The sequence below is a fragment of the Rhopilema esculentum genome, chromosome 20 (assembly GCF_057945365.1).
Source record: "Rhopilema esculentum isolate cy_ngs chromosome 20, ASM5794536v1, whole genome shotgun sequence".
Classification (NCBI taxonomy): Eukaryota; Metazoa; Cnidaria; class Scyphozoa; order Rhizostomeae; family Rhizostomatidae; genus Rhopilema; species Rhopilema esculentum.
Genome location: NC_142834.1, coordinates 7,927,296 through 7,950,078, shown reverse-complemented (window position 1 = coordinate 7,950,078; position 22,783 = coordinate 7,927,296). Strand labels below are relative to the sequence as shown.

General features: G+C 34.0%; 1 protein-coding gene across 1 annotated transcript; it reads right to left on the bottom strand.

The window, feature by feature from the left end:
- Nucleotides 1–944: 944 nt before the first annotated feature.
- Nucleotides 945–21,194, bottom strand: LOC135687176 (homeobox protein orthopedia). The gene is made up of 3 exons (XM_065203673.2): nt 20,957–21,194; nt 20,194–20,498; nt 945–3,508 (listed from the first exon to the last, which is right to left on the bottom strand). Exons 1-3 carry the CDS (start codon nt 21,177–21,179, stop codon nt 3,068–3,070), a joined length of 969 nt encoding a protein of 322 aa, XP_065059745.1. The 5' UTR covers nt 21,180–21,194; the 3' UTR covers nt 945–3,067.
- Between the last annotated feature and the right edge of the window lie 1,589 nt (nt 21,195–22,783).

Genomic DNA, 22,783 nt, shown 5'->3' with positions numbered 1-22,783 from the left:
AACAAAAGAAACTGATTCCTTCCTTTCTTTAGGGCATTAAAAGCATAAATAAACACATGTATTGAGCCTTAATGGCTAGTTGGTTGTTATTTTTATATGCATATTATCTTGGTTTGTATCAACTTTGTTTTTCTCTAATTATGCATCTGCCTTTACTAAACTAAAAGTACTCTTTGATAACTTTTCACAGCTAATTACCGCAAATGAAATGGCGATGGTGTTAGTACATTTCGCTAAATCTAACATAAAAAAGCATGAATGGCCGAAGAATATCTAAGCAGGCGAGAAACACTTAACTGATCGAGCAGCTAGAAGGATATGTCTAGCTAATTAAATGCTATAAGAATTTTCTCCCGTTTTTAATCTCAACGGTCAAATATGAAATAATTTTCGATGTTTCTTTTTCCCGGAGTGATGTTTATTTTAGCAGCTTTACTTGAAAAAAGTCTTGAAAATTGTACTTAATTTAGAAACATTTTAGCCACTCAACTGCAATGGTTGCGTAAGATATTCTAAACATCAAGTTTAAAAGATTCGTAAACAAACATATGATCGCTTTTTCAAACATAGAATACCACCGTTTACTCTTTTCTGCCAGGAAGTAACCTCACATCGGTTTTGTTTTCCTTACTGTGAAGCCATGTCACTTTCGGAAAGAAGTGCTATTCTCTTTAACTGGCACTGTGAAGTATGATTTTGTAAATGTAGACATTATGCCTCAAAAGATTTATATTTGAAATGTTCAATGTTTGTCACCTCCAACTGAAGTGAAACTAGAAAAGGTTTACTGGAGAAAGTTTCTTGAAGGTGGTTTCTACTGCTTCAAAGCATGTATTTCTTATAAACCTAACTTGAGAGGAGCGTATAAATCTTTAAAATTTTTTGCACCGAGCAAGTAATTTTCTTTTTTATCAAAGACAGAATTGATTGAAGAAAAAAATTCGTGTAAATCAAAGATTTAATTAAAAAAGAAAAAACAAAATTATCTACATTTAAAGGCAGTTATGGCTAGGCCAAAGGATACACATTTTTACGATGTAAGAATTTTTTACAAGTTCGTACTACTAAGCTACTATTTCTTTAAATACTTAATTGATCTAACTACTCCAAACCAAAATTATATCAAAGATCGAATTTTATCAATCTTGGGTTCAGCATTAGCTTTCAAAAATCTTAATTTTGATAAATAGGATTTCTTGCTTGCAATTCTGCTTTCAAAAGCAAGTGTTCCTTTTAAAGAGTAAGTGAAGCCGAATGACTTTGCAAGAACTGTCAGGATAACCATTAGGAATCACACCTGAATAACCAAAATATATGACTCTGTCGTAGATTCTGTTGTAGGTCTTTTAGAATGAAAGAGTCTTTGTCTTGGAAAATTGCCAGGATTTACAGGGCCTGTTGTGTTTTGAGAGTATGATATAACCTTTGGGCCTTAAAAGCACGGGTAATCAGGTATCTAAGGGCTTTTAGAGCCAACAAATCCAAGCGAGTTTTATCCTAATTCCTCAGAATTAACCAGAATCAACAACGAACAGTTGATCTTCTTGTCTTAAAGTTTACAATTTTGCTGTTGAGAGCAATTAAAAACGCTTTTGTGCATTCATGCAATTTTGATAAGCGATTAATTAGGGTGTTCACTGGGAAAAACTTCGAGAATGATTGAAAGGCTAGAGAAACCAGGAACAAACTTCGAATCCCTTAATCTCTTGAAACGAATGCAAGGATTTGAGATGAAGGTACTTCCTAGAGAAAAAAGGCATGAAATGACGTAACTATCGTTGGACACCTGATACAGGTTACCTCCCTACTTAAATTATCCTAAAATAAACTTCATTGGACTTTTTCCGTTGATTTGTTCTTTGCAAAATCTTTCTTTATGGTTTATTCTAAATGTACACATATGGCGATGCATATTCTCTGTAACAGAGTTTAGAAACAAAACAACTAGCTTTTCATGTTACAATTATTTGCTAACTACGAATCTTGACATATTTTATCAATTGGCTCTCAGGTTCTTGATTAAACGTTCTGGATTCAGAATTTCTTGTACGATAAGCTTTCGATTGTCCAACCCATATCCACTTGGTTTTGCAAAACCCGCCAAGATAAAATGCCTACATTTTGAGGTGATGTCAAGGGTTTTAAAATGTTTCATAGTCGATCCTTACGGTAAGGAGAGCGAATGAAGTCAAGTGTGAGAAACATAGTGTGAGACATGATATCCTTAAGTAGAAGCAGGACCTGATATTCTTTGAGTTTTCTATTAGACAAGGTCATATCAATGAAACATTAATGTTAAAAAATTAAGTGGCTTTGTACGTCACGCAATAAAAGTGTTTTTTTTCTGAAAAAATGTTTTGCTGGGTAATGGGCTTCGATAGGCTAGAATAGAGACAAAATTGATCGATTAAGATTGATGCTTCAAAAAAGGGATGATTTTGGTCTATGCCCCGTTTATAAACTTCGTATCTTTGTAGATCATTTTGTGCGAGGCTAGAAGAGCCGAATTTCACATATAGAATTTCAGAATTAGTTATCTAATATTGACAAGAAAGCGAGAAACAATGCAGTGTTTGCATATGTATTGTAAGTCATCCTCAGGACCTAGAGGCGAATTAAAAGCCATTAATCTCGTGCACTCTGAAGATGAATTCAAGTCGGCCAGCCCAAAATCCCAAAAAGATCCTCTTGAATCCCTGAGTAAACTTTTTAGAATTTCTTTCAATAATTGCTCGGATCTAAAACACCAATCGAAATCGAAGCGAGGCTGGATGATATTCTTACCCTACATTTAGAATTCGTCGTGTATTAAACGATTCGGACAGGTGATTTGCGGACATGTTATCTACTTAACTTACAAGTGAAATATAGCTAAGCTGTTCATTTAATGTTAATATTCCATTCGAGTATAGCGGGTGTATATCAAAGGGCTGTTTCGTTAGCCAAATTTTCCTTTTTTCGAAAAGGGAACGCAAACTCCAATGTTCCTTTAGCAGAATGTCAAGTTGCTTTTGACATGCTTGTTAAAACGCAACACAAACGCTGCATCCAACAAAATATCAATTGTTTATCTATAGGAATAGCCTGTTTTATGTTCAACAGCCTTACGACGCAATTCAGCTATGCTAGATCCATGCCAATGATCAAGTCCGTTTTGTCCATTACATGGGTACTGTGAGCTGTTAGTGTTTGACGAGCCACAACTGATTTCTCGATTGACTTCTTGAGGATAACTCATTTGCTGCATCGAGCTTCTATCTACTTGATATGATTGGTTATATCCATAATGATTGGGCAACGGCACGCTTGCAAGTGTGCTTGGTACAGAACCAAAGCTACCCGTGGGTGATGGCCAGAGGTGTTCATTGTGGTATGAACAGAGGGGATCTCTATAGGGCGATGAGAAGTTTTGATTCATATGAGGTGAAAAGAGGCCGGCACCATGGTGGAATAGGCTCATCGTCTTCTTTCTCTTCTTCCATTTGGCCCGTCTATTCTGAAACCATACCTAGCAAGAAAATAAAAATATATTAAAAATATTGCAAAGATTTTATTTACAATATAATAAGATATAAAACTATAAGATCATGAAAGATTTTTATATGAAATAAAGAATTAATATCTTTTTACTGCAGAAGTGTTATAAAGCTTATAAAGATCTTCTCTCATCGTTACAGAATCATCATGGCAAATTTTGGAATGAAGCTAATGTGCCTTGGGAAAGTTTGTAAAGATACTCTTGCAAATTAGGTTGAGATAGCTATATTTAAACAATCGTTTCCATTTTGGAGTATCGTATTTGTCAAAGAGGATTCTTGACGTAATTTAAGACAGAGGTACTAGTTACTATGATTTGACAACTATATGCAACATGACCAACATCTTATGTCTGACAGGGAATGGCTGCAGTACAAATTTGAATATTGACAAAACTTGGAAGTTTGTATACCCAGAAAGCTTTCACGTTGATAGGTTCTGAGTTTCATAAGTTTAAGGGTTTTCGTTCTTTGAAATTACCAGATGGACCAAGCCTTAAACTGCCTTTTAAATTCAACATAACTGCGTTTCGTGATATTTTGAACTGTTATTGACCTTGCAAGTTAGGACGCAAAATGAATGACAAAAGCAGCTTTGAATCTAAATATGACCGTATGGACTATGCCTTTAAATGTGAATGCAGTATTTTCACCAAAACCAATGTAACTATGGCACCTAAACCACAAATGTAACCGGAGAGGTTTAAGGTACCATTCTGATTCAATGCAGGCAGTTATAAGCGTGAGAATTTATCAGGATTGAGCTACCAAAAACATTTGCCACCGCTACCTTGGGCCACCGCCGGCACCAGTTGCGGGCTCCCGTTCAATGAATAACTGAATCAATGTGCTTGAATCAACGCAAGACCACACAAAAATAAGTTTGTTGGTAAATATCTTAATCTCATCACTACCAGAAATGCAAAGCTAGTTTGGATTTCATTCCAGTTACCCGGTTTTATTTCCAGTTACATGAAGCTCTTGTACCATAAAATTTGCTAACAGTAAAGTTTGACTCGAGAAACATTGAGCATAATAGTAATAGTATTGGTACACGGTTTCAAAATCAATATTTCATAAAATTAAAGGGGTTGTTTTAGTTGCTTTCCGACACAAATCGTGAGTGGATGGTTTATAGAAAAGTAGAAGAAAAGTTTGTAACAATCTTCAAAAGGAATGTTGTGAGTGTTAAAGGAAACAAGAAAGTCTTGTTTTGGTGATACATATCGAATTATTATCTTCAGTAGAAAAGAACAAAAAGGCTAAAATTTCTAGGCTAAGTCACAGATCAGGCTTGAAGCGGAGAATTCAAAGATAGCGTTAAGTAATCTTAAGAATGACTGATTTTAATCGAAATTAATTGAAAAGGGAAACAAACATTGTAATCCAGCAATCATAAAGACTTAACCAAAGGCAGATATGTTTGTTCTTTCTTTTGTACTGTCAAATTCAAAAGCAAAAGAAGTAATAATAAATGACAGTTTTCAGGGAATTATGAAGAGAAATAATTAAACCAGGACATCATAATCTGGGACAGAAATGAAATACTCATCTCTTTATCCACAACCCTAAGCACATAAGAAGTTCTAAATGACAGCCGACAAAACTCTGCCGAAAATTTATATTTCTTTAGGATTCAATAGAAGACTTGTAAGAAGTTGATGGAAATGCATAATTGCTCCAAATTCTTATGGCTTAAGCTGCCCCCTAAGTGCTTCAAGTAACTGGAAATGGACTCTAAGCTCCTCTTTATAATTAGGGATGAAAGACCTCCAGGACATTTTTTGCAAGTCAAACAACTGAAAATCTTAATACAAAGGACGGTTAGTACTCAAGCAATGCTAATTTAAAAATGGCTTTAAAAAAAGTAAACATTTTTTCAAAGCCATTTTTAAACTTTGTACCGCCAAAAATGGAATGTTAATTGTGTTCTAAGCGTAAGATTACTTTTCCAAGAGCAAAAATTTTATTCATGAATCTCCAACTCTTTTTGGTTATTTGTCTAAGATATAACGAGATAAAGCCAAAAAATGTTATTTTAGAATGTTTCTGATAAAATATTAACTTTAATTCAAAGGTTGATTTTCTTCGACCACTCAGCAAGAAGAATACCTCAGGACATTTCACTGACTGTCAATAATTGATATCGTAACGATTAAAATATCCAACGAATATCGTTCTTGTGAAGGAAAAGGGAACAAAGAATAAATCATAGCAGAAAAACTCATTCAAATGACCCTGTTGTCATTTAAAGTATTTCTTGCTTTCCCGTTCCTTTATACTCTAGTTTTAAGCATTTTTAAGAAACATCTAACGAGCTTTTTCATTCTTGGCGTAAAACACTACCAATGCTCTTCTTAACAGGTTTTCATCACTACTTTGAATCCATTTAACAAGCTAAATCGTACATCAACTTGTGCTGATGCGCTTACGTAGAAGGCTTCAAGAACTAACTGCTCAGCTGGCAATGTATATAAGCTATTGCTTTCAGTTCGAACTGGCCTTGGAGACAATCTAGCCTTCGGTTTGCTTTTGTTGAGTCTAGGTCACAAGTAATAATGTGACTGATCCACCTTTAATGAGCAAAACAATGCTATTATCCCTTAAGCTGTAAGCGGCATGTTCCCATTCTCGTACCCCTCATCAACGAAATGACTACAGTATGAGTATTCGTACAATGCATCCTTCTAAGCTAAGAACTTCAAAACAACTACGATGATCCTAATCCTCAGATTTTGAATCTTCGTAATCATGTGTGTGTATTCTTTAGCAGTATTACAAAAGTAAACGCTGGCTTTCCTTTAGGAGATGATGCGTAGACAGCAATAAAAGTCTAATAAGAAAGCGAATGTGATTCCGCCTGTGAGTAGAGAATGGCGGTAGATGATTGGATGTTTTTCTGGCATGTGACTGATGTTGTCGGCACTGGAGGAGACATCAAAGGGTTTTTAATTAGAATTTTTGGTCAAAAACTTTCCGGGATAAAAGCGTAATCCTCCTAATATATTTTTGGATTTAAATCTTTAGCGTCTTGAAAGAAAACCAGAGTTGTTGTGACAAAAAAGCAATTAATGTTGCGAAAAGGAAGGTTAAATTGTAGATTTAGTAATTGTCTGATCGCTGTTATTGATTAAAGAAATGATGAACCTCTTTTTTATATGTGGTCTTTACGGACAGCTTGTAAAGGGCACTGTGTGCATTTTTTAAGGTCCAACTGAAGTTTTTGAATAGACAAATTGACTTAAGGCCTTAACTATTTCAAAAACTTTTAGGTGCCCGAGTAATTTAGCTGCAAGTGAAAATTGTAAACAGTCATTTAGAAAAACAGGTCGTATCTTCTAAGCAATTGTTGACTTATGAGGTTACACATCCATTGAGTGATATGTTGAGATAGAAGTTCGACTCTGTCGCTTTTACAGTGACGATGAATCAACCTGATGGTTGTCATTCACTACAGAATGGAGCTCTATTGCAGAGAATATACAAGATAAAACGAGAATATGTCTCAGATTAGGTTAACTCCTACTAGATGGTTTGCAATCTTAAACTTGTCATGCACCAAAGTCATGCTTCTTAGTAGATAGGTCTAGGTATTTAATCGAACTTGCTTTCACAAAGAACACATCATATTGTTTTAAAGAACTTACAAATTATCTGCTTGCTTTTTTGCAATGCCAGAAGCCACAGAAAAACGTTTAATATTCTTATTCCAATTAATGATTTAAAAATTCAAACTTTGTTTCCAATATAAAAAGAGTAAGTTAACAAGACGAAGAGCAATAATATGTTTATTTCATTATATCAACGTTATTGAACGGAAGGTTTCGATTAAAAGTTTTTTTTATCATTGAGTCAAAGAAAGGTGAGGGTAACAAATGATAGCAAAGACAAATTTCTTTTCAAAAGAGGGTTCTCAGTCTATTGCTATCGATTTACAACTAGATCTTTCATCAAAGAGATGCAAGTGGCAATAAAATAATCTTAGACTGAGAATCATTCCGCTTCTGAGCTTTTTTAGCCTCTTCGTAGAGTCATGAAAAAGTTTAAGATTGCGACAGACGCAAGAAAGTTTAAATGAACATAGAATGCAAGAAAATAGAGCAAAATTTAGGAAAGGCAGGAAGAAGGTAGAAAAAATTGAAGCAAAAATGACTAGTTGTGATTACTCCAATAATAAAACCAAGAAATAGAAGAGAGCTGTTGGTAAAAAATATCCTATTCATTCAGCAAGTCCAATATCTGGAAGCCCGCTTAAAATAAATCAAAGTTTGTGTGGCATTTCTTTTGAAAACAGATTAATGCCAGTAGTTGAAGCCGAATAGGAAAAGATGAGCAATTTTAGCGAAATTCAATCTGCAGTGTTGGTGCTTTCGCTGAAACATATGCAGCACGAAAGGAATCTCGCGCTAAATAGAACAAAGTAAATCGTTTAATGCCAGAGTTGATCGGATCTGCTATGTCAACAGATGACATTCCTCTCAAAATCTAGGAGAATATTTCTCGATTCTGCTGAAATCCAGATGTATGTTTTTGCCCTCAAAGAGCTAGTGATTCAATAGAAAAGGCTGATATTATGGAATCATGAAATTAAAACCAATTAGTGAAGACCATATTTTGCTTGAAAAGAACAAGAAATTTATACTTCAGTTAATTAAAAGGAAATGAAGGCAGCAGCCTGGCGGAAGACTTCTTGATTTCTAAATGATTAGTCGATGAATTAAAATCCACAGAGGTATAATTGATTTTGAAAACGAAAAGGGCAGAACAGCGACTCACCCAATAAACATATTTGACTTTGCATTTGATTGTGGATATGCGAATATGTAGTATTTGTGTACTGAGAAAAGCGTACAAAATTCTAGCAGCAAGTTATCGTACTTCTGTTCCTCGATACAAACATAACAGAAAGTGACGTAAGAACGCCCTAAACGCTGTAACAAAGTACTTAAAGATATTTTATCATGGCCGTAAATTTGTTTTAATAAAGGAAAGATACCAAGAAAAGATTATATTACTTGACAAATTTGTCAAATCTATTTTCACTGATATTGCTAATAATGAGTAATAAGTCTGATTTTCGTTTGTAATTAACGGCTGCCTTTGCTTAGTAACGAGCAGTTAGCGTTTATATAACTTATTAGAATTGAAAGAATCGTCTCTTAAAATCTTGACGATTTATTACCTTGTGAATGGCTCAATTAGGTAGCCTATAGTTAGCTTTAGTAGATACAGAACAGATTGCTCTTTGAATCAGGTTTCGAAGAAGTTGTAGAAAGCTGACGTCAAACAGTCACTTTTGAAGGAAAATGTTCTTTGCTATGGGGACATTGATATCCTTTATTACGTCAATGGATTTCTTGATAAATTGCTTCAAGGTTTAAAGCTTTAAATTGTCACTTGATTATCCCTTGGTCACAGAGAACTATCTAATGCACTGCAGTCAACGTTCTGCAAATCAGCGTTCTGTTTAATTTGTGTGATTGATAAGGACCTTGACACCGGTAAACCTGTGCTGGAAGACGTTAATAATATCTATTTGCCAGTTTTTCCACTGCTAAATAACCATCTATCGTCATAGTTTGAATTCGCAACAGGCAATAAAAATGGTCAGAATTGGCGCACCAATATAAAATGATTTAGTGATATGCTTTGTATGGAGGATAAGTTACATTTTGCCTCCATATTTTGAATATTGTGATGTCTAAACCACTATATGGGAGCCTGCGCTTTTCAAGCCGACGCATTTTATTGCAACGTAGCCAGAATGCCTACAATTAAGGACACTTTTAAATTCTTCTAGTGAATGACAATGATGACCGCGGGAGAAAAATACACGATCAATTGACAATTTCCCTATCACCTTACTGCCTCTCTCAATGGACAATACGAGGAATACTTATAAAGAAAATTGATATAATCTCTTCACCAAAAAACATATTTTTGTAGGTAATGAAACTATATCTATTGAATTAATGAGGCCTATAGGACTGATGACAAATTTCGTCAAAGGATATCATTTGGAAATATTTGCCAAACTTCTGTTGTCTCGTCAGCTAGTAGATCATTATAAAGACAAAAAACGTCTAAAGACAAAAAACTTTATTTAGCTTCAATCAAGCAAAAAAGTTTTGTTTGCAATATTGATACAAATATATAGATCCGAAAGTCCATATCTTTGAAATAGAAGGAAAATGATGTTTTTCGACGGTAAGGCACCAATTTCCTGTTTAATTGACATTGTGATAGAATGAAGAACTCCTTGTGGTCGACTAGGTGTTCTATTTTGTGTTATCTAAGGTTACCTGTTGTTGTTTCTCAAAGGTAGCTCTTTAGCACTTGATGTTTAAAAGAAACTTTCAGTGGAAATATCTCGAGCTTAGTTTCTGATAAAAAGATTCATATAAAGAATTTTGGATATCATGTGACATATCCAATTGAGGCATAAATAAACAGAGATAAGTTCTGCCCATTAAATAAAGAACTGACAAAGCTTTTCCCTGATCTTTTGAATATGACAAAAAGTAGTTTTGTTCTCATAAACCTGGTAACAGGTATAAATGATTTCGAAAGGAATCGCAGACAAGAAATCCAGAAAATTTGTTGTTTAAAAATACTCGAAACCAGTCTTCTGTAAGTTATCAATTGTCTTAATAAAAAAACAATACAAAATAAACGCAAGATCTTGGAAAAACTGTTAGATAAGCGGGTACCTGCATTTGTGGTCAACTGATGAAAGCTTCTATCACGTGTAACTCTTTCAAAGTATTCTATGAAAAACTAATCAAGTTGGCGCGATGATCATGAATTCCTTTTGGACAAGCCGCTTCATATATTGTGATTGTTTTCAATGTGTTGCTGTGACTGTCATGTTTTTGTAAATCAGCAATACCAACCAGCAGGCAGAATTCATTGGCAGAGATGAATGAATAAATAAAATTTATTAACAGCGTATTCACGTAGATTATTGCCTGAATGCTATGATATGGAAAACCATAACTCTCGCATGTTTGTTATCAAGGGCAATTTCTAGCAGAAACCTCTTGAATACTACTTAAAACGATTAGCAATTATCGAATAAATCAAGTTGAATTCATGTTTGTAAGAAGGCATAATTTGCGAGCATAGAACTAACATCGGCAAAGAATCTTGTTGCTTTAACCTGGAAACGGGGAATTCTCCTGTAAGATCTTTTTGTGATTGTGGGCATGCTATATTTCTCGGTAGATTAGGGTTGTTGAGATTGTTATCGCTTATAAGGCATAACTCTGTAGCCATTGTCTCTAAAACCTGCGCTTCTATAGTGAAGGCCAAAATTTGAGCAATGAAGCAAAATGAAGAAGTAATGGAGGATAGGAATCCATCTCAGAATGAAATCCTTGATAAGCAGCTCTAGTCCGCCAATGCTAGCAGAGCTTATGCATTTCAAAAAGCTGTTCTCTTGCACGTTTTCTCTATCATCGTCCGTGGTACTACTCTATTCTCTTATAGCCTTTATTTATAACTAAGGATGGCTAGCTAGCTATAATGTATAATTCCGGATATTAATCTTCTTTCACTTTCTTCCGATATCTATACAAACTCAACATGTTTTCGCTGACACATGTTCACCTAAGCAAGAACACCCACATACATCGTTAGTGATATATCTTTTCCTCGAAATGATATCGTATAAGAATCGAGATATCTTTGTTATCACACAGATGATCATTAGGTATTATTAATTGTGTTATCAAGTAATGCGATGACATCTTTATGATTTTTCTCTCTAGTCGCTTGTGCGGTACACGACGAAATCTCTATCGATATTCATTGTAGCGTATGATCAGCCCAATCTCATAATCTCGGAGTAAATATAAACGCGACCTAATATAAACAGTTGAATGTCTTCCTTTATTCGCTCAATGATAATTTTCTGCTGGCTTGACTGCAAAATGCCGCCTTTGCTTAAATTCTTCGGGCAACAAATATCAAATCATTCAGGTAAATTTAAATAGCTTTATCATGCTTTAGGGCTCTTGTTCTATAAGAATCTTTGTTATGTGCTAGAAAACACGCTTATGGTTGTTTGTATTTCTGGTTTTAAAGACGATAAGTCAGACAAAAGAGGGGGCGATTAAGGATAAACTTTTAGATTATGTTTAATGAAGTTGTCTCTACTGCCCTACCATTCAAGGCATCCAAAAAAGACAGCTTTGGATAAACGGGTACAAAGAAATTTTTATTCAAAATAACAGCCAAAATAATGGCAACTATTTCTAATTTTAGCCCAATGTTGCTTGTGTAAATTTTCATTTATTACTGTACTTTAAACATGGCAGAAGAAGTAGCTCCAGATTTTCTTCTCAAAACCTCTAGATTCAATGCTTTCTCAAAAGTAAGAAAAACCATTCATCAATACTGTGTCATGCGTTTTTTAGGGGATTTACCAAATACGCTTTCTCTAAACACACTCAAAACAACATTATTCAATCTTTAAATACACGTCTTGGAAAATGTTATATCTTCGCAAGAAGACTACAACATTATAACGAGGCAAGGAAACGATTTTCTGTCGCCTATAGTGTTAACCACAATACTGAAAAATGCAGAGTATAGATGCAGTAGTTGCTACAAAGCTTTGCTTGTATCTTAGCAAAAAAGAACCTTGTTAGACTACAAGCTGGAAAACTGTATATCCATGTTACAGCTGCGCTTATTTGTCATGATGGCATAATTCCTCAATCTTGTAAATATCTTCGTATACCCTAATGCTTCTTAAAGTCCTGATTGAATCTTAAAGGTTTTCAATGATCCTTCTTTCTCCGACAAGCCTTTTTAACCTATCACATATATCTTGGTCATGAAAAACCAAAAGCAAGCTCTGATTTATTCTCTGCTAGGTTGATGAGTAAAGCGTAGTGCAACAACTTAAAATTCTTCTTTCTCATTGAAAAATATTCTGATTTCTAAGTTTAGTTTGGAAAGGAAGTAGTTTTTATATCAGATGAAGATTATCCATCAGAAAGAAGAGTGCTTATGTACCAAATTACACCCAAATGTGCATTGAGGACATCTATAGATTGACAAAACGTTGATTGTGGTGAGAATGGAATCACATTGAGATATAGTATAGATTAGAAATTTCTGATGACCCCCAGAAATTCTTATCGCTCTAAGTGGGGGATTAGTTAGCGTTTACAGATGAAGAAACAAAGCGTAGAAAATGATGGTTGACCAATCGGCTTAAAATACGCTTCAATTTTGCTTATCAGACTTAGAAAGATTGAAATCAATCAATGGCTGTTAAAACACTTCCAACTTGACATACAAAAACATTAATGTATTGTTAACAATACGAAATTGTTTTAACATGTATGATCAAGGCCTACCGCCTCATCAGCGGTCTAAACCGACAAAGTGAGCCGAGAGTAATACATAAAAACCATGAAATCATTCAAGTAAATACAGTTTTTACTAGCATGTTTTCCAGTGCAAATTTCACAGTTGATGAACAATCCTGTTATATCTTATACTTAGGTCTCTCATTAATAACTCTAAAGCTAGATTAGTTCACCGACGCCCAAGCCGAGGCTACGCAAGGCCCTTATGTTTTTGTATACGCAGATCCGCAGGTTTTGGCTCCATGCATAAGCGCCGTATGATATTCCTACGGTTAATGAAACCACTTATAGGCATTTCACCCTTGTAATGTCTCTGATCTATCATAATATTGTTCGCCTGATAAATGTTGATTAAATATTCATATTTCGTATTTGCAGAACAAGGCAGTATTTGACAATGTACATTAAGCATCAAAGATTGATCACTGAAGAGATACGAAAACAATATTGTACAAGCATCTTCCTTGTGTCTGCCACATCCTGTTTCTGTTGACATTCGACAATGTGTAAATCTGCGTTTAGCATGTTTGAAAGTTTATGCTTATAGATCACTTGAAGTTAGTGGCTGTATTGAAAAGCACAATGATACCACTTCGCGTTAGTCGCTAAAAGACCTGAATATGGTATGAAAGATTATTACAAACAAAGACATCATTTTTATAACGCTATAGCATTAAATTGAGCTTGTATTCCAAAAGACTATATTTACCTAGCTATAAATTTTGTTCAAAAACTGCAACGGCAGAAAATACTTCCCAGACAAAAACTGCAACAGTAGGAAATACATTGCAGATTGTTTAGGCCATCGTCTTCAAACTGATAACATTGCCTTGCTAATACATTGCAATAGCTTATATCGGTTGCTACTAATGAGAACAATCTCCCTATTTGGTAATAAAATGATGGCAATGTTTAATAAGATGGTTTTGTATTCACACAGGACAGCATTTTGCTTTACTGTGCAATCACAAATTTTTGATTGCGATATGTGGTCTCGTAATTTTTCGTGAATTCCATTGACAGAAAAAAAGGTTAATCACATTTATACTCTTCTTAGTTTCTTTAATCTAAACATCATCAACGTGTCAATATTAATTTATACTGCATGAACAACGTGTTACAATTTATCAACAGATCATTAGGGTTAACGAAAATGAACGTGTTCAAACATGACAGAAGAAATTCTCTTACAGGCAGATAAAGTGTTTTTTCAAGAAATACTCGACAGTTAAAATGTTGAGAAATGAAGTAGCTAATTGAAGCAACTAAGACTGTCGAGAAGAACCTGACCATTACGATATTTTATCTTGATAAATTTTTCTTTGTTGCGGCACTTTGAAGAAGCAGCAGTTGATTCTAAATAAGTAGACTGTCGTCATTATTAAGTCATTTTTGTTTATTATTTTTAATGCAAGCCAATAAATAAAAAAATGAGTATAGAAATTCAACTCAAACATTTGCAAGTCAATCCTCCTTTGATTTTTTGAAATGAATTTTACTAGAAGTGAAGCGATGCATGCTTGTCTAGAAAATATTTGTTGTTAAGTTGTTAAGTTGTTAAGGATATATGTTTTCTTTCATTTGCTATCTTGATTCTGAATTTGAAAATTAAAGAATTCAATTAGCAATCTCTTCTTACACAAAACTATACCTGCTCTTGCTGATACCTTACAAACACACAAACAGTAAACGTCATAAATGGAAGCTTTGCAACGCAATAATTGGTTAGCTAAAATTTGAAACGATAAGCAGAACTTTGTTGGACTACTTATTTAGCGTGTAGGGGAGCTTGTTTACGTTTCTTAGTTTCGTTTTGAGAAAGAAAAAGTAATTTATCAGAAAAATTAATTTAATAAATGTAAGATAATTACAAGAAATTAATTTAATCGTTTTTGTTCGCTTTTTATCATGAGATATTTACAGCCTCTGATAGACAAGCATTTTAAATCATTGAGTTTATTACTGCTTACGCATCTTGATGAGATGCAAAGTGCTGGTAATACAGGTATTGTATTTCATGTAGCTAGACACAATGTTGAAAGTTTGACGATATAACTAAGCTTCAAATGTTAAATTGTAGGTGATATCAAGCGGTCAAGCCTATACAAAATATTAAAGACCAGTCTAGTGTTTAGGTGTGCTGCAGGGATTTTAAAGTTTCTAGCATTGTGAACAATTGAAAATCTAGGCTTTCTTTTCGTATAGTAAACTAAATCTTTTTCCATGCAAAATTATTAGCGATTGTTTGTAATATATATGATATGATGCATTTTCTGTGCATAAGAAATTGTTTCTGATGGTACAAGAAGACCTTGTAGCCCGATTGTCTACGAAATAAATTTGGACTTATTTGTGATAAAATTTACCCAGTATTGGTTGATAAAAAGCTAAACAGTTAGAAAATTAGAAAAGTTTTTTGAAAAATGTTCATAAGCTAAAATTGCAATTAATGTTTTTGCTTAAAACTAGGCTAACAGAAATGACAATGGCTTTGACGTCAAACGTAAGAAGATCTGATGTGGTCTGAATAATGGTTAGTTATTTTTATAAAAAAAGTTAATTATCGTAGGATAATGAAAAAAGAATAAATATATCGAGGCAGATCTTATTTGCTTTAAGTTTCCAAGGGTTTATTGATTGGTATAAGCTAAGTAAGCTATAAATTATGAGAACTGATTACTCCATGGAAAATGAAATAAAAACTAGAATTGTTGATTTTTACATTTTAAGGTAAAAATATATCTTTAAACAAATGCATTCAATGGCCGTAATCTTAGCCAAAATACTTCCTTTTGGGTTTGCAACAAAGCTTAAAGGGAACGCTAGCTCAGGCGAAGGGTTTATATTAAAGTGTTACATATCAATCATTGAAGAAATAACTTCAAAGCATTTCAAACTTTTGAAATTTTGTTCCTGGCATTTTGATTTTTGAATGTATCAAAGTAATATAACATACTACCAATTGTCACTGATTGAAGCATATGGTACTTTTTGATTGCAGCATATGGTACACAACCATTCAAGTTTCAAACGATTTTAGTTACAATCAAGAAAAGATTACTTGTAAGCAAATTTGCAGAATATTTTGAAACAGCAATATAATGAAGAATTATGCTAAAAGGAATACGAAACTTCAACTTTTATTTGCACAAATTGAAGTTTAGTGCACAAATTTGGTTGAAAATCTTAAACTAATGCATTTAAAGCGTTTCTAGATCTGTAGTATGATAATATTTTATATAGAATCCATTAAAAATAAAACTAGCGAGTTTCATATGCTTTATACATCTCTACCTAGCTTGAGTCTGTTTTCGGTATGATTCAAGTCTTAAGTGCAAATCTTGAGAATGAAATTTATTTTAACTTCTAGCTAATAGATTTAATATCAGGAAAGAAAATAACACATAATCATATTTTTCAATGTTAAATAATTGTTCCTGCAATTCCAAAGAAATGGTCCCCAAAAAGATTTTAAACATCGGGTTTATGCCCTTATAACCTTACATCGGTCTTCTTAAGAACATTTTTTATCCTAATCAAGTATCCTTGTATGGAAAACTTTATCTCTGTTTTTTACGCCAATCTAACAAAACTCGGGTCCTCAAGTTGTTATTCTCAAGTAGGCTTCGATCTAGAACTTTTCCTTTCAAAAAAATTGTCATTACCTATATCCGTCAATTAAGAACTTTTCCGAAATTGTCTAGATTTCATATTTGAAGTTAACCACATTTATTTATCTTTCATTTCCTATCATTAAACACGTGACAAAAGAAGAAACTGCGTCTGTTTATTAAAATGCAATATTAAAACAGAAAACCTTATTGAGTATGAAGCTTTCCCATCAACAAACAATCACTTTTCTTGTTTTTTAATGAAAATCGCACATTCTAAACAAACAACTTAGACATTCCTAGCTAAAGTCCAGTTTCTGTTAATAAATTAGCAAACGAAAATAACTCAACAAGATAAACAACTTTCTTTAAAAGACATTTTTCAAATCTACTTGTCCTGCTGAAGTTAAAGTTATCACAAGCTATATCATCAAAGGCACTTATGACTCATTTTTAGATTTTAGTATGTTATATGAACCAATTTTCTAGTTAGCAGTAAAATTCCTTTAAAAACCAATCAGACACCTTTAAAACGCTAAATAAGTATATAGAATGGGAAAACACTCAAAAGCTAGTCGTGATTCTTTTGCGTTATTGACATTCTAATCATCTAGGCAAAAGTTATTTATCATTTTCGCTGAGCTATATAAATCACAAAGACCTCAACAAAACATCACCGCCTCGATGTTAAAAGGGGACACCAGTTACTGTCAAACTGGCCGACATATGCACATTAAACAACGACAAATTGCTATTTGCTTCCATTGTGTACTATTTCATAGCCCCATTTTTCTTGCCGTAGGAAGTAAGCGTTTCAAATCTCGCCTCTAAAAATGACTTCATAGGATTATTGAACAATTGAACTAATTCTAATATTTCGCAATATTTCCTTGCTTCAAGCTAATGCCTCGAGATATCCTAAACCATCCTGCGTCGAACCTGCATTCTTTTGATTCATATCAATATCGCAAGCACCTGACCATGCTCAGTTCAGATCTATGGATCCAAGTACTTTTCTTTGAAAGTTTTTCTGTCTTTTTATAAAAGACTCTTAAAATGTTCCTAGGCTAGCTTAAAAATATGCCATTTCGATAGATGCTTGCCTGTATTCGTTCTGCACGCTCTAATTAGATCGTTACAGAACCTAAAGGAAAGGTCAGTGGGCATAGGGATAAAGGTTCATGCCATACAGTTTAACTTGGCGCTCATGTTATGTGCGCCACACCCATGTAGCATCTGTTATCAAAATGCTCACACAAGGTTGCCATTTCATATCATGTTTGATTAGGACGACGTTTAGTATAACTATATTATAGACGAAAGAGCTTTATTGACCTTCTGCCTGGCTTTAAGTCAAAAAGAATATCGGTGCTGCATGTTCTGCTATTTTAAAGCTATAATTCTTTGATTCAATGCTTTTAACGTTAGAGATATGATTTATAAACAGGAGTTGTAATCAATTCTGACATACATTCCTGAATTCTTTTTGGAGAGTTTAGGAGACATAAAGAGCATACTCATGGCTACCTAAGTAATTTTTTAACGTCTTTGGATTGAAATGTTTTCTATTGAACATAAAAAGATTCATGCACAGCTTATTTGGAAACATACAAAAAGATATCTCAAAGATTCATTGCAACAATTTATGATCTTTTTAGCATTAGCTCTATTCCTAAAGCCTGATGAACATTTTATGTTTGTAATTTAAGTATTTTTTTGCAAGTCTTTGGGAAAAAGAAAAGGAATTGAAATGACAAATCATCTATGAATTATAAGTAAATCATAAGAGGTGATCAAAACAAACATAGGGATACTTGACCTTAATTGCTTGTGAGCAAATAAGGATTCTCTACCAACTGATAATTCATTTTTATTTACAAAATGATAGTGTGTATTAGGTGCTCAACAATATTTGCCTTACGCAACCTAAATTGATGTATGACACCAAAATAAACCTAACATTGAGTATCATAAAGATAATATTTGTGATTCATGTAGAATGTATTCAGCTGTTAATTGTGACTATTAAAGGTTATGAAATCTTCCTTGATGTACATATTTTGAGAAATCTTGTAGACTGCAAAATATTTTACCGATTTTTTTAATATTCAGTATGTTAATCATGAGGATAAATTTGCCTGCCAATACTCAGTTGGATTTCAGTCATGATATTTTAATTTAAGATATTTCATAATACACTAACTAGAGCTGAAAGACTCCCAGAATGTTGAAGCATGTTTGCAAGTTGACTACTTTGATAGCATAACATGAAACTGTAAGATTAATGCTATCCGAATGTTTTATAACACACTTTATAAGAAATACTATCACCATTTCTTCATAAACAGTCAATAAAACCTTTTAACCATCTACTAGTAGACATTGCTAATGTTTTCACTTCATATCAAAAACTAGCTTTAGTTTAACTAGTATTAGTTGTCCAAGGTATAAGTTGGCTAAACTCAATTATAGTGAAAAAACTTTTAGGCTGTTAGTTTTTCTTTTATCTCTTAGATATTTCTGTTTTTAACAATTATATTGCTAGAAACGGTTATTAGTTTTTGTCACAACTGTTTGTGCTTGTTTTTGATTTTTAGGTATGGCTTGATCACAAACTAGAGAGATATGCAAAAATGCAATTGGCTGAATAAAATTGTGAATAAAAAGCGGGTGAGCCCGGTAGCTTCTGAATGTGCTTGGAGTAAATATTCTGGCTAAATCAGAGCAAATATTCAGTTAAAGGGTTAAAAAGGGCTAAGCTTATTGATCACTACCTTACGATTATGCATTTAGAGATGATTCAAGTTTTGTTTCATTACAGATTAGAGATGATCCAACCCTCTTAAGAACATAGAAGAGAGGAAAAACCTTCGTTTCTCCTAAATCTGAGAGAGAGAAAGACGAAAAGTGCATAGGATGAGCCGAAACGCATTCGTATGTTTAGTATTTCGTTGCATTGAATTGCGTTTGCCGCTGACTTGGAGAGAGATTTAGAGCTCAATTAAACCAGCAAGAGAGCGAAGTGCTCTCAGGTATAATTTACTTTGAGCTAGTTAAGTGTTTGTGATTGGGATCTCGGGTGAAATGAAATCCTCAAACAACTATATTGTCTGTTTTGTATAAACAAAAGATTGACAACGGCTGGAAAATAGAGAACCATATTGTTTTTATCAACAATAATTCTTCTGCAAATATACTTTCTTAAGAGCGAGTTCTAAACAATTTCAGCTCCTGTAAGACTAGGAATTTAATAGTTTTGTTAGTTTGTGTGCCAATGGACAGTGAATTATGCCAAGCAGGTAGATTTTAGGTATAGGCCAGTCAAAGCCCTGTTGTAGCTATTCTCGCACGAGTATTTGGCATGGTCAGGCTTTGTTATCATTCAATTATTTTTCTTATATGAATGCTGAAAACTGTAAGAGCCTTCTAAGTTGGTAATCGCTTACTGGCGTTTATATGCCAAGTAAACATAATGCAACTGTTATATTTTCCAAGCATTGTTTGTGCCCAAGTTAACTGTAAACTATGAAATTTAGGGCCTAGTGTTTCATGCTCCACACAACGCACCATCTATATCTTGGACCAAAAACATTATTTCAGTCATAAGCGATTATATATTTTTATTGGAAACTGATTAGATACGATTTTGCTTTTTGGTAAACTTACCTGGACTCTTGACTCGGTCAATCCAATCCTCATGGCTAATTCTTCTCTCATAAAAATATCAGGGTAATGTGTTTTCGTGAAATATCTTTCAAGTTCATTTAGCTGAGCTGGCGTGAATCTTGTTCTGTGTCGTTTCTGTTTTGATATTTTGTCATCACCATCTAAAGAATCATCCATGGTTTTGGTGGGAGATAGAGGGTTCTCGCCTTCGCTCGTTTCGTTCCTCTCAGACTCGTCGACATCTTTGGACGACATCAGCCCTATTTTGCTGTTTGATGTAAATAAATCCCTCTGATCTTCGTCTGCTGTTGGAGAAAATGTAAATCTGGTTACTCAGTCGCTTGAAGTTAAGCAGAGAAAAGTGCACGAGAAAAATTGTCTGCGTATCACATTGTGTGCCAGCAGCCAGGGCTCGTCTTTCTAGTAATCCACAATTGACTCTTATCAATTTAAACTGAAGCAATTCATAAAATAATATTAGATGATTAACTTGTTGAACCCGGAATCAATCATAATTTTGCTGGAGAAATTACAAGCAAGTTTAATCAGAGCAAGCACGATAAATCCTTTCAGGTAGAAATGTGAAAGCCATAATTAACTTAGTTATATGTTAATTTCAAATTGGAGATACGATTTCTGTTATTCAGGGCAATGAATAAAGCTCTTGCTAAGTGATTTGTCATGGTGAGAAATATTCTATTTGCAAATGATTAATGGTAGCAAAGGTTTGATAACTGATAATAAAATGATTATCATGAATTACCTCTATTTAATATTGTAATCATAGTGTCCGTTTCAGAGACTGAGTTCTCAAATTCGTGCAAAATGCTAGGTCTTTGCGAGAATCCACTTGCCCGGACGCGCTCTTCTTGATTGACTCCTCTAAGCGATGTGTTGGAATAGTTATCCGCCATAACACACGAGGCTCCGCCGGTGCTACTTATGAGCGAGGACGCTAGCCACTGTTTGAGGTATTCCTTGCACATCGGTACTCTTTTAAGGTCGTTGTTATATTGCGCTGATGTCTCTGAACGCGTGCGTTTAGCCAATCAGCGCACAGAACGAGGCTCGCAATAGAACAATACGCTTGTCTGTCAGGCCTTTGACCAAAATACATGCGAATGTAATATTTTATATGAATATTTAATTGTGCTAATTAAGAGAGAGTGAGTTCACAAAATAGCATGTGATAAGAGAGGTAAAGCAGTATGATGGGTCGCACAAATAATGTCTTTGCGGAATGATAGCAAGCAATTAACTTCTCAATTCAATTCTACAAAATTTACTTAAAAATCAGGGTACCGTGGGAATACTTTAATTTGTGATAGCTGGGAATAATTTTGACTTCGCTTATCCATTGCTGTTAATTCCGCTAATTAACAAGGCTTTCCCGATCCTTAAGCCCTGGGATAAAATAATAATTTGAATAGCCGCACATTGCATTAAGTTGGAAGTGAATGCAGAAAAGAAACAGGGCAAACGATGGTTAATGAATTAATGTGCGATTACATAGATATTAATGATTCTATTAAGCGTAAGTCAGTTCTCTTGTAAGACGTATCGTTCGGTTTTAGTCAATCATTAGCAGACTAAATATAAAAGCACAAGGCTTATTTCACAGATAGACTTCGCTCTCTTTATAACGTAAGACAGTGTGATTCTAAGCTTAGGTGGATAATCTATGAGGATATTTGAAAACAAACTCGATTTGATTGTGTTTTAAACAAAACTCTGAGCTCTGATCGATGGCAGACTTGATTCCTATCCAATTAAAGCGAACCTTAAGTCATTATTCTCTGCTTTTTCATTGAATGTCTTTGCATAACCGCACGCTCCTAATTCCTACTGCTCTGACTTAAATGCATAGGCTACGGGCTAGTTTTGTTGATTTCTCCATGGTAGCTGCATATATTACCGGTGCTTCATTCAAGATTTTGCTCCTCACCACAACAACTAAACGCAAATCTAAAACCTCTCACTCGCAACAGTTGTTGTGACCAAAGCAAAGTTTTAAAATTGTAATTGGTTGATGCTAAAAAGATTGGCTCGTAGGAACATTGACGCAAAATTACATTACATTTTTGTATAGGTTCAAGCCTCAGCTTGTCATAAGTATTGAAAAATTCAAAAAATGATCATTGCTCGCATTTTCCACGTGGAAGCAGGTCATTTGAAACATTTTCAGAAAAAAAGGCTGTCCTTTTTCAAGCAAAGACAACGAATCCGTATTGTGTGTGGACATTTTTAGCTTATCACATCGCAAAGCAAAGAGTTTACATTGCGTATTGTCTTCTGTGCAATTCATCTAGATTAAGGGACAATTAGGTAGGATCGACAATCCTTCTGTGAGAAAAGACATAAGAAACTGTTTTCATTGACGGCATTTTTGTCCGTAAAGGGAACTGTTTAAAGTTGAGTAGGAAAATATTTATCTTTGGCTGAAAATCAGAATACACAACTTGTTATCGTTCATATAAGCTAGGACGTCGACATAAAAAGAACATCAAAACACGAAATAACACCAGTGCATTGAATCAATTGTGATTACGAAAATAATTCAAAAATATTGTTTAGAACATCCCAAAGTTTT